The sequence below is a fragment of the Macrotis lagotis genome, chromosome X (genome assembly GCF_037893015.1).
Source record: "Macrotis lagotis isolate mMagLag1 chromosome X, bilby.v1.9.chrom.fasta, whole genome shotgun sequence".
Taxonomy (NCBI): domain Eukaryota; kingdom Metazoa; phylum Chordata; class Mammalia; order Peramelemorphia; family Peramelidae; genus Macrotis; species Macrotis lagotis.
The window spans coordinates 702533735-702551940 of NC_133666.1; the positions used below are offsets into that span (position 1 = coordinate 702533735).

An 18206-nucleotide genomic window follows, 5' to 3' on the forward strand; every position below is an offset into this window, starting at 1 on the left:
CAGGGTTGGGGGCGCCTCCTGCGGGTTCCCCCCCTCCTCCTGCACCCCGAGAGGCTTTTCCTGCCGCCCCGGCCCGGGGTTCCTCCCCAAAACCTGGGGGCGGGGCCACGGGGCGGGGGGGCGGGGCGAAGGCGCCAGGGCCCCGCCCCCGGAGCGGCCCCGTGGCTGGGCGGGGCTACGGGTCTCGGGCATGCGCACAAGGCGCTCTGGTCTCGGAACTACATTTCCCAGAAGGGGAAGGGGCAAGGTGCGACGGCACCTTCCGGCCCGGGGTGGGGAGGGGGCAGGCGACCCAGGGAACTTCCGCTTCCTCCTTCCCTCCGCATCCTCTGCACTCTCAGTCTCTCCCGCTTCGCCCCCTCTCCGCCGCCGCCGGGCTGCAACTCTGCGTCCGGAGCCGGGGTGAGTGACAGGGGCCGCGCGCAGGCTCAGGCCGCGCGGCGCCGGGGCCCGGAGCCTCCTGGGAGGGGGGGCGGAGCTGGCCGCCGGAGGTAACCGCACATGCGCACTCCGCCGCCGCCACGCCTTCCTCACGCCCATTGGTCAGCCTGAGAGGGGCGCGGCTTGGCAACCAATAGGCGGCGTGGCTGCCCCGCCCCGCCCCTTCCCGGGGGGGGGCGTCCGAGATGGCCCAGCCCCCCCAAGCCTACGGGGCCTCTCTAGTCCAGGCTTGGCCCCCGGCACCCCCAGTGCCCACCTCCCGTACCCCAAGTGTCGGGGGTGCGCCCCTGCGCTTCCGGGCCCGGCTGCGTCCTGGCGCCTCAGCCAGTGGCTCCCGGGCGCGGGGGCCCCGCCATCGGGGTTCAGGGCCGGGCCGAGTCGGGGGGCTGCAGGCCCGAAGCGCCTCTAGAACGTTTGGCCGAATTCGGGGCCGGGCCCCCCGGGAGAGGGTCCCGGGCTCGACACACGGCACCCCCGGCCCCTAGACCCAGATGGCCCCGCCTGGCCGAGGCCTCCCCGCCCCGGCGTCCTGGCGACGCCCCCGGGACCCCCGAGGCAGGCAGCAGTGGGGGAGCTCACCCGCGGCACCCCCAGGCACCCGAGGGCACCGCGGCCCACAACCAGACTCATCATTCCCACCCCCCTGCCCTGTGGCTGCAGCACCCCCAGGCCCCCAGGGCCGGGCCGGCCCCCTCCCTCGCGCGCACCCTCTTGTCCGACATGGTTCCGGGGAGCATGCCCGACTGGCCCCCCTCTCCTCCGGCCCGCACCCGGCGCCGCGGGCTCTGCCGGCCTCGGGCCGAGCTTCCTGAAGGGCAGGTTGCCCAAGTCGCCCCTCCTTGATGAAGTCCAGTGGCTTGCAGTCACCCCCAGGATGTTCAGAGCCCATAACCTGGCCTCCACCCCCTGCCCATCCACCTTTCTAGACTTGTCAAGTTCCTGCCATCCAGTGACCCTGGCCTCCTGGCCAGGCCTTGGCTGCCCTGCTTGACCCGGCTCCTCAGACCCACCTGCTGCCATCCTGCCCTCCCCACAGGATCCCCGAAATCGCAAGACTTACACTGTGACCAGGTTTTTAATCCTGCCCTCCCTCACCTGCCAGAGCCTTCTCCCTCTTAGTGGAAGGAAGCTTTCCTTGACCGAGGCATCACAACTGCTTTCCCCTCATTAAACTGGAAGCTTCTTGAGGGAAGGAACGGTCTCTTTTATGTGTCTCTGGGCCCTAGCACTGTGTCTGCTCATGTAGGCATCGAATTTATTTTTTTTAGGTTTTTTCTGCAAGGCAATAGAGTTAAGTGACTTGCCCAAGGCCACACAGCTAGATCATTAAGTGTCTGAGGTCAGATTTGAACTCTGGTCATCCTAACTCCAGGCCAGTGCTCTATCCAGTGTGCCACCTAGCCGCCCCTAGGTATTGAATTTGATTAAAGGTTTATTGAATGGACTTTGTGCCGGGACACCAGGCTGAGAGTGGAAAGATGAGCTTTGGCCCAGTGGTCCTGGGACGTTCCCTCCGTGTCCTGGCTACAGTCCCATCTTCTCCTGGTGTCCCAGTCCCACTCATTCTAGGGCCATCCCTCTGGGCACTTGATCCAATTCGGCCTGTGTGTATACACTTGTTCCCCCACTTAAGCTAAGTGTTGGGGACATCCTCTTGGTATCCTAGCCTTAGTGGGTGCCTAATAAATGCTTGTTGGCTGACTCAGGAGCTTTCCTCAAGAGCCTTCACTAGTGGGAGGTTCCCAACATCAGGATGGGGTGAAGTTGTCAGGACAATCCTTTTGGAGCTGCTGTAGATAGATATGGAGGTGCCCAGGAGGAGCCCCCACTCTGAGCCATTGGGGGACTCTAAGCCTCCAATTCCAGAAAAGTTGACCCGGTCCTCACCGTCCCCATGTGCCTGTGTGGTCAGTCTCCCTTCTCGAGGTAGCCTAGACTAAAGGAAGGAAGAGAAGCCACAGCCTCCTCGAGGCCAGAGCGCATGAGGCCCATTTCACACCCACATCTGCAAGGGGGAGGGGGGGACTAGGCAGTGCCTCCTTACCATGTTTTGGTTCACACTGGGCTCAGGGTGTATTTTATTTTCTTGGCCCTGCTCTCCTCACTCTCTTCAGTCCGCAAAGTCTTCCCAGGATTCTCTGAATTCCTCATCTTCACACCGTGCAGTGGCGTGCTCACAACTTATTACCTTCATATTCTGCAGTTGGGTTCATTGCTCAGTCAACTTGTCCCACTGGGAATAGCAATAGAGGGAAAGCCAGACCGCCCCCAGAGAGCCGGAAAAGTCCAGACTCAGTGCTCCGTGTTGTCTTACTAGGCCCAGAGGCAACCCTGAGGGATTTTTAGTGAGACTCTAGACCTGGGGAAAATTGACAGTACCTTGAAGCCCAGGGATATCCCTGGGTTCAATGAACCATCGAGGGGTGACCAAACCATTATAAAGCCTGTGTACGTATGTGACCATAGTAATCCTGAGGCCGCCCTGACCCCGATGTAACAGCTGCCCCCCCCCCCGCATACCCAGCTGCCTGGCACTCATGCCAAATGTGAATCGAGGGAGCCTGGTGTCCCAGGTCGTCCCAGCAGACCATTGGCCGCTAACCTTTGTTCTTTGCCCAGGAGTTCCCAGCTTCTTTTTGACATCCAGGTGATCTGAATGGGGAAGGTGTCAGTGTTGGGGCCTCCTTGCAGGTGGAGGGTTGGCCATTCCCCAGGCCAGGGCCTTCCCTTCACTTTGCCCTTGGTCACTGGCTACCACAAAAGGGCTGCTGAGGAGACTTGGGGGGGGGGGGGCTTTGGCTTCAAAGTTAGATCTTCGTGGTCACTTTTTCAGCATCACCCCCAATGGTTTGCAGATTGGTGGAACTGTTTGTTGGGGGTGTCCTTAAGGGGGGGATGCTGGCCTCCTGACTCTCCCCCAGCTGTTCCTTTTCCTTCTCAGCTCTGTGTTCTGAAGACTTGACTTTTCCCAAAGAGGAGGAGATTTGGAAAAGGACAGAATGGCGTCTGTGCTCCTCCTTGCCAGGCCCCGCCAGGTAAGTGGGAGCTTCCTGGGACCAGAAATGCCATTGGCATTAAAGTGTAGGTCCAGTGCCTGGGATGGAAGTAGCACGTGATATTCATTCCTTCTTTCTTTTCCTTGTTTTCTAATCCAACATATTGGGGGCCATCCTAAGGCACTGAATCAGAGCTATAAGGACCTCGGGGGGGGCAGTCCCTGTCCTGGGGAAGAGCAGCCCCTGAAGCCTCATGCACCCCTCCCAAGCCAGCCCACCTTAGGATACTCCTCTAGAGAATGTTTCCCAATTCCACCCTTCCCCAACACCCCCTCCACTTGTCAGGGTGATCAGGGGTCCTGAGGGAAATGGAAGGGGTCTTACCACCAGGGTGAGTTTGATCAAACACAGGCTGTGCAACATCCACCCCCATGAGGAGGCAACTCCATTTTACAGATGAAGGGACTGAGGTCCAGAGAGAGTGGGTGACTTCCCCAAGGTCTCCCTTCCCCACAGGTGAGAGAAGCTGAGGGTCAGCAAAGGGAGGACACTTGTCCAGATCACACTGATAGTAATTTTTGGAGCCAAAAGTAGAAGAACCCTCCTCCCCCTGCCCCCCCACCAAGTTTTGTCCTTCCCATTCAAGACCAGAGGAGACCCAGAATGTCATCCTTGTATCATTTTGGTTCCTAAGGGCCCCCCCGCCAGACAGGCATCAAGCACATTGCAGGGGCCCAGAGAAGGGGACAGCATTGCTTGGGAGGGGGCTGCCGTCTCTTCCTTGGGAACAGTCCTGTCTGATTAGTTATCTGTCATCTCTTGGTTGCCTGGCTCTGCACAGTCCAGTCAGGGGCTGCCAGGGGCTGCCCTTGGGAGGAGCATTTGGACATGGGAGACTCTTGGGGCAGTTCCCCTCTCCATGCTGGCACCCCAGCTTCCTCTCAGGACAGCCCTGCCTGATTGTCCCAGACTGGCTAACACAAGTTTGGGGGAGTGCTCCGTGGGTCCCTGGTGTCTGACTGGCATTAGTATATGGGGGGCCCTCCCAGAAACCCTTTCACTTGGTGTGAGACTTTGTACTTAAGAAGAACTCATGAGGGAAGTCCAAGGTGGCGCTTGTTGAGGGGTTTGTTTATAATAAATACATTAGATTTATTCTTTTCTATTGTTCTTAAACTTGCTTGACCCATTTTAATAGCAATATTATACAGTAACAATGTTATTATTATATAATGATTTCTTATCTGTAAAGCATTTTATATGTCATCTCATCCAGTCCTCATGGTAACCATGTATGGTAGGCTTTATTATAATTCTAACTTTACGGAAGTACAGGCAGCTAGGTGGTGTGGGGCATAGAGTACTGGCCCTGGAGTCAGGAGGACCTGAGGTCAAATTTGACCTCAGACACTTAATAATTACCCAATTGTGTGGTCTTGGGCAAGTCACTTAACCTCATTGCCTTACAAACAAACCCCCCCCCCAAAAAAAGAAGAAACTGAGGAAAGTGAAGTAGCTTGCTCACAACCACATAACTTAAAGTACCTTAAGTTGTCTAAATTTCATCTTTTTTTCACTTAAAACAAAGATTAAATTTTACCCATTCATCCTCCCCCCAACTGAAATAAAAAGAAAACCTTTGTTACAGATCTGTCTGGTAGAGCTAAGCATAGGCCCTTTGCGGTTGTCTCCAAAAGTAGACCCGAAAAACAACTCTGGCAGAATTAGAAGGGTGGGAGAGAAAAGGTTCCGGGCCCTTCCTCACTGTAAGCACCTTCCCTGCCTCCAGCTGGCCCTGAGCCCTTGGCTTTATCACCCCTTTTCTCTAAAATAAAGGGAGGCCACCAGATAGTCTTTTTTTTTTTTAGGTTTTTGCAAGGCAGTGGAGTTAAGTGGCTTGCTCAAGGCCATACAGCTAGGTAATTATGAAGTGTCTGAGGGTGGATTTGAACTCAAGTACTCCTGACTCCAAGGCTGGTGCTCTATCCACTACGCCACCTAGCTGCCCCACCAGATAGTCTTCTAATGCTGACGTGCTCTCCTGTGAGATGAATTCTGATCCCAGAGCTGAGCTGGTATGTCAGGGGAAAATGACTGCTCTGGAAGAGCCAGGGAAGCCTCATGGAGGGGCATCTGGGGTCCATCCCAGCTCAACTGCTTGGGACTGCTTTGGTTTTAGGTAAATTACTTCATCTTCCTGGGCCTTGGTTCCCTTACCTGTAAAATGAGAAAGATAACTAGAGGGAAAAGAGAAAAGAAGGTATCCCCGACCCCAAAATTGGGGGTTAGGGAGGAAACCAAAGGGGTCAGAAAGGCTGGGTTCTAGGTACTCCTCCCCCCGGCAAGAAGCCAGAAGCATACTTCATCTTCAAACTTCTGGACTCAGAGTTGTTTTGTTCATTGTTATCGATCAGAGTCCCCAAGTCTTTCAAAGTTGTTTTTCTTTATAATGTCATAAGAATTGAGTAAGCTGAAGTCCCAGGAAGTGAGGGTGTTTAATAGAGCAACAGTATGTTCATAGACCCCCTAGGATGAGTTCAGAGATTGCGGTGGAGAGAAAGACTGTGATCCAGGGCCTGAGTGCATCAAGGAAGGAAGGAAAGAGAATCTCTTGAGGATCCAGAGATGATGGCCACCAGGATCTGGGTTGGGGGCCAAAGTTATTTTTTCAGTACAGTTGTCTCAAAAGCACACAGTATGGGGACAGCTAGGTGGCTCAGTGGATAGAGCACCAGCCCTGGAGTCAGGAGGACCTGAGTTCATATCTATCCTCAGACACTTAATAATTACTTAGCTGTGTGACCTTGGGTGAGTCACTTAACCTCATTGTCTTGCAAAAAACAAAAACATGCAATGTGTCCATATTGCCTGCGGCTACATTTTTGTCCAGGGCTTGCCTACCTTCACTGACATCAATTGAGGTTCATCAGTGTGAAATCCAGGATGATTCCTCCCACATTATATCTTTTTCATTTAAAAAATTTGACAATGATACTTGATTTTTCTTCTTGATGTGGCATCAACATCAGTAGATTTGTAAGATAGCAAATCTTCCCTAATGTCTATTTCCTTTCTTCTTTTCTCTAAGATTGGGTCTCCCTATATCACCCAGGTTGGAAGTACAGGAGCTTCCTCAGGAGTCTGAGCCCACCCCATTGGCGCAGGGGTTTTAGCTGGCTCCATTTGCAGTCCAACAGCTTTGGGCTCCCAGGGCACTCAATGGTTGTTGTCTTTCCTTTTTGAAGAGGACCAATATGACATCATTATGTTGGGGTCAAGGTACAGTATGTCCAACTGTGGCTAATCAGACCCAGATCAGCCTGGAAGGCTCCACAACAGGTCAGGTACAGACAGTCCGTGTGGACATCGAGAATGAAGATAGCTCGGATAGAGACCTTGAGAGTCACTCCTTCTGACCCCTCCGTAGTTTTCAACAAACAGATTTGGTGTTTTAAGAGGGTGTCCAGCCCTAGATTCTGCTCTCTGCAGGGGAGCTTGAGGCCTGGCAGTACAACTCAAGAAAGTTCCTCTGTCTTCCTAAGGCCATTCTAATGGATGCGATTCTGTTTCCTGGCCTGGAGGTAGAGAAGCACCCCAAGCTCGGTGATTCTTTCAGCAGATGCTGAAGAAGCTTTAGACAAAGCGGGAGACACATTTCTGTTGAAAACAGGACTCTGGAAGGGCCCGATGCGGCTTCCTTGGGGCCAAGAGGTGGCTGTCAACAGGTATCATGAGCCACCCAGTCACATCCTCCCTGGGGAAGGATCTCTGCTGCATTTAGTCTCCATTCCCAGGAATCCTTGCGTGAGCCTCCTACCTCCCCACCACCGCCCCACCCTCTCACTTGTGTGTCAGGTTCCAGGTGTGCCCCTTGTGTTGGAGGGAGTGTGGGCAGCATCAGGAGCACCTGAGGTCTGACAAGACCGGTGGATGCCACTGCCCCAGGGGCTGAGGAGGCTCAAAGGGCATGAAGCCCAGCATTCACATACTCCTGTTCTTAGTTCAGGAGGGGTCGGCTCATCCTCTTTAGCCTTCTGAGTTTCAAGTGGCAAATGGTGGTTTAGCCAATTTCTTTAGGATTTTGACTATCAGATTTTTTTTTTGTTGTTGTTGTTGTTTTTCTTAGGTTTTTGCAAGGCAATGGGGTTAAGTGACTTGCCCAAGGCCACACAGCTAGGTAATTATTAAGTGTCTGAGGCCGGATTTGAACTCAGGTACTCCTGACTCCAGGGCCGGTGCTTTATCCACTACGCCACCTAGCCACCCCTTTGACTATCAGATTTTTAATGAAAAGACTTGTCAATTAATATTCATATTTCTCAAAGATTTTCGCCCTCTGTTTCTTTTCTTCTCATTCTGGGTTCGTCGCTTCTGCTTATATAAAGACAACTTTGTACGGCCATTTCTGAGGCCTTAATCTTGTGGCATCTGTTTGCCATGGTTGTTACCTGTTAAATGGACCAGAGGATGCAGTAGAAATGTGGGCTGTTATTGCCCCCTTGCTGCAGGAGTCAGACTCCAGGACAGCCTGCACATAGTCTCAAAAGTCTCAAAGTCTCACCCAGGGATTCAGGAGCCCAGACGCAGAGGGAGCCATGCCCCAGCCTCCTGCCTGCATGCCTTCCCCTCGACATTGAGATGAGGGATGGTTTCCTAGCTGAGCACAGGTTTCTTTGGTCTTTAAGGGGTCAGTGACCTTCAAGGATGTGGCCGTGGACTTCTCCTGGGAGGAGTGGGGGCACCTGGGCCCTGCCCAGAAGGAGCTGTACCGTGAGGTGATGCTGGAGAACTACCGGAACCTGGTGTGCCTGGGTGAGGTTCACAGGCTCCCCTGGGGACCCAGGGAAGACTCTTTGCTTCATTGTTTTAGTAAATCCTGGGAGTATCTGGAGTGAAAGGTCTTTGCATTGGACACTGGACACTGGGAACTTAAAGGGTGGTGGCTTCTTGACTTTCTTTGCCCTCAGATCCAAGATTCCCCCCCCATCCCTCCAGTGAGCATGATGCTAGAGCTTTCTGGAGGCCTCTGAGCCCCCCATCCCCCCCAGCATGTCTACTCTCGAGGGCTAAGAGTAGACTAACAGGGACTGTGGGGCTCCAACTTTCTCCTATTTCTAGGGCTTGCTGTTTCCAGTCCAGATGTCGTCTGCCAGCTGGAGCAAGGAGAGGGGCCTTGGATACCCGAGGGAAGCATCCCAGGAAGCAACTGTGCAGGTGAGTGGGTCAGGCCAGGCAGGTCAGTTGGTCATCTAAAGGGAAGAGCTTTCCTGATGGAGCCAGTGACCTCTCCTGGCAGCTGCCTGGCCTGTGGAGAAGGGCAGGGGTCTTCCTCCTCTAGCTCTCTTTGGGGTTGCCATGGGCTTGGCTGCCAGTCTCCAGTCTTGCTGCCCATCCCTGAGGATCCATTCTCTGTCTCTCTTGAACAGATTACTCTGAATTGGCCAAATCAGTGATGGGGACATCCTCTCCACCACCCTAAGTTCACTTGGTCTTTTTCCTGCCTCTGGTTCTTTGGTACCATGGGACTGAGGAAGTACTGTTCGTACATAAGGGTAGTTGGTGTGTGCTGGACCCTTTGTGTTCTTGGGACAGGAGCTGTGAAGCATAATGATGACCTCCTCTGGCCAGAACTCCTCCAAGCCCAGCCCTATCCTTGAACCTGGGACTTCCTTCTAACCTTTGGCTGTTTGGCCTAAAACTGCTGAGAGGGATTATTGTGTATTCTTTCATCATCACTAGCTTCTTGTTCCTGGATCTCAGGTTACTTTTCTAGCTCTCAGTGAGTAGTAGTCTTCTGTCCAGAAAGTGGCAGGAGCTTCACTCCCACTGGCAGTAGGTAACCTGGGCCTGGGTCTCCCCAGCTCCACCAGAGGTTCACTGTATTATTTGTGAGGAGGCATGTTTCTAATGGAATGTGTTTGTAAGGTGCATCCCAGGGTTGATTTCATTTGCATTTGTCTGATTCCTAGAGTTTAAAGAGATCTGCTTTGGGTCACCTTCCTTTCACCACTCCTTAATCAGTCCATGGTTCCCTTGGTCCATCCTGGGCTGCTTTGGCTCATCTGATCTTCTAGGGGCATTGGCTCAGAGGAGGGGCCAGGCTGTGACAGCCCACCAAGTTTCCAGTATATAGACTCCAGGAGCCCTTTCCCTTGTTCTCTTCCACCTTGCAGAGCATGATCTTGGATCCACCAGGAATGGACCCGAGGTCATCCAGGCCAGCTCTCCCCTTGACAGATGAAAGAGTCCAGGGAAATGGTGACTTCCCCATGTCACACAACTGGGAGCAAGTCTCAGAGGCAGCATTTGAACCAGGGCCTCTGACTCCAGAGCTAGGGCTTCTTCCACTGTGTGGGGATGGCTCCCTTCAGACTCACAAGGCAGCAGCATGGTATAATAGATAGATATAGGGGCAGAAAGTCCTGGGTTTGAATCCCATCTCAGACACCTCTAGCTCTGTGACCCTGAGCAAGTCTCTTAACAGCTGTCTACCTCATTTTCCTCATTTATCAATTGAGAGGGCTGTACTCAGTGACTTCTAAGGTCACTTCAAGCTTATCATCCATGATTCTTTACTTGTCTTTTTAACAGAGAAGTCTGAGAATGAAGTCCTGCCCTGGTAAGGTGAATTCTCCTTTTCTTCCATATTGGCATTTGGGAACTTCATCTATTTGCAGACTCTTCTCTATATCCAGCATCTCTTAGACATTTTCTGGAAACTTTTCTGCTCATCTTCAAAATCTTTCTCCCATTGAGAAATTCTGCCCTTTTTTTCCTACTTTTGTTGGTCTTCCAGGGAAGTATCCTCCTTTTCATCAACTCTGTCCTTTACGTGTTTATGTCTCTGTAGCGATTTTCTGAACTATAGCTTCATGTCATCCCAAGATCCTTAGGTGGGTTCATCTTCTTTATTTCATATTTTGTTTTCCCTTGTGGTGAAAATGTCAGGGTTGAGCAGAGTACTTTGCCAACAGCAGAAAAGGCTACCCAACATTCCCAACCACCCCCAGCTGTTCCATTACTGTTTATGGATCAGGCAAAAACTTTGTCTTCCCCTTTCTCTGCTGCTCTGCCACCCTCATTTCAGAAGCTTAAAAGACCAACGGGACTTGCATTGTCCTTTCATTTTATTGTTTAAATGAAGGCAGATTTGACAGGCTTGTATGATTTTTCCCAGGTTATCAGGACCAAACAGTTGACTATCAGGTTCCCAACTTACTGGCCACAAGCCTTTGTAAGCTTGTCCAGGCTGATCTTAGAAGCAGGCCTCATCTTGGATATTTATTAAATATCCCATCAATGCTATTCTCTGGAATTTTTCTCAGAATCAACGTCAAACTCTCTAGTTTTTTATAGATTTCACTCATCACCCCTTTTAACAAATCTTGAAAACATTTCTCTCTCTCTCTCTCTCTCCCCCTTTGATTCCAAATTATTCCCAATATCTATCAAAAATCAATTACCGCAATTCATCAGTCATCTTAGCAAGATCTTCAAGTTTGTTGGTATGTCCTGTCACTGGGACATCGACAGTTAATAAATGATCTAAAAGTACAGTGGGCCGGGCCGAAACGCTCCCACTCTGCCATGCAAAGGCCTGGGTTCGACTTATTGAATCCATGGCAGAAGATACTTGTGATCATGTACAAGTTGGACAGGTGCTAACTCCTTTCTTGGCTTTCCTTTAAATTACTGAGCATTTTCACCTGTAGCTTTGTAGCTATATGCTTATGTTTTTTGCTGTTCACTATGCTATCTAGCTTGGTCAATAGAGAAGGCAATTTTCATCCTGATTCTCCTTTTTCAACTTAGACCATTTTGTAAGGATTCACAGATTACCTACTTTGATTTGGTACAGCTCTGTCCAAAGAGGATCCTTTCCTCAAAGAGAAACAATCAAAGCCTAACAATAGGCAGTGTGAATCAAAGTATCAATAACTAACTGACCTCTTTCCCTTTTTTCTTTAACTCTTTGGAAGAGTGGTAGACCAAGGAGAATAATGTAGAGATGTTAGACATGAGGGCAACTAGGTGACACAGTGAATAGAGCACTGGCCCTGGAATCAGGAGGACCTGAGTTCAAATCTAGTCTCAGACACTTAATAATTGCCTAGCTGTGTGACCTTAGGCAAGTCACTTAACCCCATTGGAAAGAAGGAAGGAAGGAAGGAAGGAGGGTTAGACATGGATTTCAACAAAGGCTCTCATTCTTTACTGTGAGTTATAATGTGAGGATTTGGAAAAGTTGGTTGATAAGATTTGAAGTTAGTTGAGAGTCAGGACCCAAAGTTTGTTATTAGTGAATAGATGTTATTCGACAGGAAGCTCTCCGGAGCTTGCCCTATGAACTGCTCCTCTAACATTCAACATCTTTATTTATTGTATTAAATGAAGGCAGAGATGCTATACTTGGCTGATTAAAAGAGGAACATTTGAATTCAGAAAATTCTGCTTCTCTAGCACAAGATGGGAAGGTATGGCCAGCAATCTCACTGTGTCATGTGCCTTGTGAACCCAACTGAGTTGATGTGGTAGAGATTAGGTTGTGACCATCAACATGAGTGTCCAGGAGGAGCAAAGTGACTCCTTCAGCCCTGGTCAAGTCAGGTGAGGCTGTTCCCCTGGCAATCCTGTCCATCATGGTTCTCGATAAATAAAAATTAAAATAGGCATTTATATGGAAATTCCATATCCCACCTTCCTTTTACCATATTTCTGAGCTGTCACAACTTTGAAGAAATTCTTTTTCATTTCTTTATTTCTTATTTCTTTGCAACTTTTGGAAATGAATTTCTCCATCTCTGTTTCTCTTTTACTCTCTGTCTGTTTCTCTGTGTCTCCCTCCTTTCTTCTCTCTCTCTCTCTCTCTCTCTCTCTCTCTCTCTCTTTCCCTATTCAAGGTGGCCAGAGAAGATGAAGGGTTGAAAAGCCCTCACTATTCCCTATGTTCATGTTCTCTTTACCTGAATGACTAAAGACTCTTTAGAATTCTAAAATCTTAACTTTTTAAGAAAACTGAGTAAAATTTCAGTCCAACCTCCCACCCAAAAGAGAAATTTGCTCTGTATCACCCCTAACTGCTGGTCATCCATCCTCTATTTTGAAAAATAGCAATTTAATTCCATTATGGATAGATGCCATGGAATGGCCAAAAAACCCTGGAAATTAGGTATCTGTTATAAATTCTGTCCCTGAGAACTTTAAAAAATAAATATTTGATTTTATAGACAGGTGCCATGGGGTGGGGAAGAGAAGCAAAAAAAGCCTGGGGGGTGGAACAGTAGCAAAAAAAACCCCTTTGCTTCACATCTGAGTTTTATCTTTATTAACAATGAGATTGTGAGTAAATCACTAAATCATTTTGCGCCTCAGATTCTTCTTTTTGAAAATACAAAAACTTACTTTTCTAATGGTTGAGTTTGAATGTTAAAAAAAAAAACTTAGAAGCTATGGAAAGAGTGTATATAAACAGTACAGACTCAAACTAATTGTGATATTATAAATGTGTAAGAAACTCTTCCCACCAAGACATGTTACAACTAGATTGTGACTTAATTTTAGGAAGTTGCCTGAGGTACATAGAAGTTAAATAGCTTGGTCAAGATCACAGAGCTAGGGGGCGGCTAGGCGGTGCAGTGGATAAAGCACCGGCCTTGGAGTCAGGAGTACGTGGGTTCAAATTTGGTCTCAGACACTTAATAATTAAAAAAAAATCACAGAGCTAGTTTTTGAACTTAATTCTTCCTGACTTTAAGGAAAGAATTCTGTATGCTACCTAGCAGCCTCTATAAAGTACATATGATAACAATAATAATTCATCTTTATCTAGCACTTGAAGGATTGTGATTTTCCTTGACCCTAGGAATAGAAGATTATATTATTGTTATTGTTCTTTTTATAGTTTGCCAATCACATTTCTTGATAGTGAATACAGAAATCAGTACTATGTTTGTAGCAGTAGATAGAGATAATAATTATTTTTTATTTTTTTCAGGTTGGGAGACCAAGTTTTCAACTCCAAAGTTAGGCATTGCTATTAAAGAATCATCTCAGGAAATACTAACAAGGGTTGATATATGTGTCTCCAAGTTAGGAGAAGCCTGGAAACTGAAAGCCAACTTAGAAACTCTTCAAAGCAATAAGGAAAAGAGGATCCATAAATATGATACCTATAGAGAAGGTGAATATAATAAATGTGGGAAATCCTTCACTTTTAATTCAGGCCTTAGTGAGAAGCCTTATGAATGTTATAAATGTGGCAAGGCCTTCAGTCAGAGAGCTGAACTTAGACAACATCAGAGAATTCATACTGGAGAGAGACCTCATGAATGTCGTGAATGTGGTAAAGCCTTCCGCCGTAGTTCACAGCTTACTGAACATCAGAGAATCCATACTGGAGAGAAACCTTATGAATGTAATGTATGTGGCAAAGCATTCCGACAGAGATCAAAATTGACTCGACATCAGAGAATTCATACTGGAGAGAAAACTCACATTTGTAATGACTGTGGAAAAGCCTTCCATCAGAGCTCAGCACTCATTCAACATCAAACGGTTCATACTGGAAAGAAACCTTATGAATGTCAGGAATGTGGGAAGGCCTTCAGCCTAAGCACACGATTCATTGTACACCAACGAATTCACACTGGAGAGAAACCGTATGAATGTCATGAATGTGGAAAAGCCTTCCACCAGAGGACAGGACTTACTGAACATCAGCGAATTCATACTGGAGAGAGAGCTTATGAATGTAATAAATGTGGGAAGACCTTCTGCCAGAGAACAGGACTTACTCAGCATCAGAGAATTCATACTGGAGAGAAACCTTATGAGTGTAAGGAATGTGGCAAGGCCTTCTGCCAGAGGACAAGGCTTACTCAGCATCAGAGAATTCATACTGGAGAGAAACCTTTTGAATGTAAGGAATGTGGCAAGGCCTTTCGAGTAAGAACACTGCTTACTCAACATCAGATAATTCATACTGGAGAAAAACCTTTTGAATGTAAAGAATGTGGAAAGGCCTTTCGCCTGAGCACAGGGCTTAGTGAACATCAGAGAATTCATACTGGTGAGAAACCTTACGAATGTCATGAGTGTGGGAAGACTTTCCGTTGGAGTGCAGGACTTAGTAGACATCAAACAATTCATAGTGGAGAGAAACCTTTTGAATGTAGTGAATGTGGGAAGGCCTTCCGCCTGAGCACAGCACTCACAGAACATCAGAGAATTCATACTGGAGAGAAACCTTTTGAATGTAATGAATGTGGAAAAGCCTTCCGTCTGAGTATAGGACTTACTGAACATCAGAGAAATCATACTGGAGAAAAACCATATGAATGCAGTGAATGTGGAAAGGCCTTCAGCCAGAGTACACAACTTAATCGACACCAGAGAATTCATACTGGAGAGAAACCATATGAATGCAAAGAATGTGGGAAGGCCTTTTGCCAAAGAGCAAATCTCACACAACATCAGACAGTTCACACTGGTGAGAAGCCTTATGAATGTAATGAGTGTGGGAAAGCTTTTAGCCAAAGCACAGCACTTACTGGACATCTAAGAATTCATACTGGAGAAAAACCATATGAATGTAATGAATGTGGGAAGGCCTTCCGTCTCAGAACAGGACTTACTGAACATCAACGAATTCATACTGGACAGAAACCATATGAATGTAATGAATGTGGGAAGGCTTTTCGCCTGAGCAAACAGCTTACTCAACATTACAGAATTCACACTGGAGACAGGCTTTATGAAAGTAGAGCCTTTTGAAAGAAATGAGTTTGTGGTTCGTATTGAGAAAGCATTCTTTTTAAAAAACTAGAAATTTCAATCTAAGGGAAACCCTTTAGGCAAATGTAATTTTCATCTAATTTTATACAACAGCTGTTCCAAACCTTTTCCTCTCTGTTCAAGTCCCCAGTAACCACCTTCCCCAACTTCGTTTGCAGCAGATGACTCACTAATAATTTACTGAGAATTTTGTTCCAATTTGAAATGAGCTCAATGTCTTGCCCCTGATAATCACAGAGGAAAAAGTTATCTGTACTCCTTCCTGATTGCTCTTCTTGTCCATCATCCCATTCATTCTTAATCCTCTCCAATTTCAAATCATTTGCCAAGTCTTATCAATTTTATCTCTACAACCTGTCTCCTACTCACATAGCCACCACCTTAGTTCATGCCTTTATCATTATTACAATAGCTTCCTAATTAATCTCCTTGTTTCCATTCTCTTTGTGATCCAATCAATTTATAATCAAGAAGCATGAGGCTTTCTATATTGTTCCCCCATTCAAGAATCTTCAGTGGCTTCCTTTTACCTCTAGTACAAAATACAAACTTCTTTTCCATGAAGCTTCTCCTAAGTTAACTTTCACCTGTCTGTCTAGTGTTATTTCACTTTGCTTCCCCTCATGAATTCTGATGGTCCAAATGAACTGGCCAACTTTCTGTTCCCTGAACCTGACATTCTGTCTCGTGCCTTTGCACCTTTCTGTTGATCTGGAATATTTTCTCTTCTACATTCTATCTCTTGAAATTCCTAACTCCCTTCAGCATTTAGTTGACGTGTTTTTCCCCTACATAGGTCCTTTTCTTGGTCATTCCAAATGTTGCTTCATGATGCCTGCCCCCTTACCCAATAACTTAGTGAATGAATTTTGCAAATAATCATCCATGCATATTTTCATTTAGGGGATGGATTGCTTTATTTCTGTCTTATAATCTTAACCCCATGTCTTACATTTCATTGGAACTTAATAAATCTTTGTTGAATTGACTTTGTTTGATATACCATTTTCCATCATCACTAAGTTGTTTAGGTTGTATTGGATTTATTTGAACTATATCTCGTTTTTTTTTATTTTTATCAGTTATATTAATTTTTTACCTTTGCTCACACAAGTCCCTGGTCAGACTGTACACAGACATCAATAGTTCATTTTTTGTGTGTTAAAATAAAATTGTGACTTTTTTTGTGATTTTTCCAAGAAAGAAAGAATTTGAGAGTTAGAAAGGATATTAGAGGCGATCTGGTACAACCCATGCTCCAAAGAAATTCCCCCCGCTCTTAAATGCTTAAGGAGTGGTTATCTAATGTCTACTTGGAAGACCTCCAATAAGGAGGACACAGCACCTCTCAAGGTAGTCCAATTTTTTATTCTGTTGTTCATTCATGTCTGAGTCTTCATGACCTCGTTTGGGGTTTTCTTGGCAAAGATACAGAAGTGGTGTGCCATTTCCTTCCCCTTTTTTCCTGACTTCAAGTGTAAACACCTCCTCCACACGACAGTCCGTTAAATAATTGAACACCACTAGCATATCCTCCCAAGTTTACTTTTCTCCAGTCCAAGCAGACATATTTCTTTCAATCGATCTTCAGTGACCTTCAGCATCCTGATTTCCTTCTTATGAACACTGAAGATTTGCATTGTTTTTCTTACACCATGATGCCCAGAAATGAAAACAATATTCCAGATGAGCTCTGACCAGGAAATAGTATGATAGGATTATTATATCCCTATTCCTGGAAGCCCTCTGAGTGCAGCCCAAGATTTCATTAGCTTCAGGGCTGCCACATCACACTGCTGACTCAATGAGTTCACAATGCACTCAAAACCTCAGATGTTTTTCAAACAACTATTGTCCAACTATCCCATTTTGTACTTGTGAAGGTAATGCCTGAAACCAAAGTTATAGACTTTACATTTATCTTTGCTGAATTGTATTTTGTTAGATTCATCCCAGTGTTCTATTTGTGGCATCTGCAAAGTTGATGAGTCTATTGTCTATGCCTTTATTCATATCATTGATAAAAATGTTAATATTAGACCAAAAAATAGAAAAATCTTTTCAGGAACTATAAATAATGAGACAAAGTCTGAATTTGTTCTAAATACAAATGATAGATTTTGAACTGGTGATGTTACCTCAACAAAACATGATTTGTTGTCATATATTTGAAGAGAAATGTGAAGTTGACCACCTTTGTAGGTTGAGAAATTCAGGCAAAATAGAATTTCTAATTCCAGTAGAATATAGACTATAGCCTATAGAATGTATTTCAATGTCTTCCATATTATTTTCCATAGAACTTAATTGCACAAAGACAAAAAAATGTATGTCTTCCTCCTACTCCCCAACCCAGAATCTTACATATTTTGAGCTTACAGAGAAATCTCTGGGGCTTTTCATTAATTAAATATTCTCTCTGGCTTATGCTTGGACCTAGTCTCCTCCTCAGGAATATAAGAATCTTGATCCTTTCAGTGCTTTCCTATGAGTATTTAATGATTCAGCTTTTGGCTTCAGCTTGTTGCCCCCATTACAATAGACTCTATTTTTCCCTTCTTCAGAAATGATTTTTTCTCCTTGAGTTCCTTCTTTCGGGCTTACCAACAATTCCATCCTACTCACTTATTTCTGCTCTTTATTCTGCATCCCCAATGTCTTGATTAATTTTGCTTAACTCTGCTTTTTTGTTCTAAGGAAAGTTTTTATTGGGAAGTAGGGGAGGAGTCGGTGGGAACTGACAATTATGTTTTTTTTTAAAAAAAGGAAAGAACATCAATAAAGTGTTTAAAAAGAAAACAAAGATCCCTGAGTCAAGTTGACATATACTCATTAATTGCTATTCTTTGAGTCTGACCATTCACCTAGTTCTGAATTCATCTAAAGTATTATCATCTAATTCATATTGCTCCATCTTCTTCACAAAAATAGTTACCAGTTTGCTAATATGTAATTTATATCTACAGCATTCCCCTT

General features: G+C 46.5%; 1 protein-coding gene across 1 annotated transcript in view; it reads left to right on the top strand.

The window, feature by feature from the left end:
• The first annotated feature begins 327 nt into the window (after positions 1-327).
• The window catches only part of LOC141499673 (uncharacterized), a 53000-nt gene continuing 35121 nt past the window's right edge, over positions 328-18206 (top strand). Inside the window, exons 1-5 of the mRNA XM_074202322.1 lie at positions 328-402; positions 3383-3476; positions 8123-8249; positions 8556-8651; positions 13432-15195. Coding sequence (XP_074058423.1) covers positions 3441-3476; positions 8123-8249; positions 8556-8651; positions 13432-15195 — 2023 coding nt within the window. The 5' untranslated portion in view covers positions 328-402; positions 3383-3440. The remainder of the gene's footprint in view (positions 403-3382; positions 3477-8122; positions 8250-8555; positions 8652-13431; positions 15196-18206) is intronic.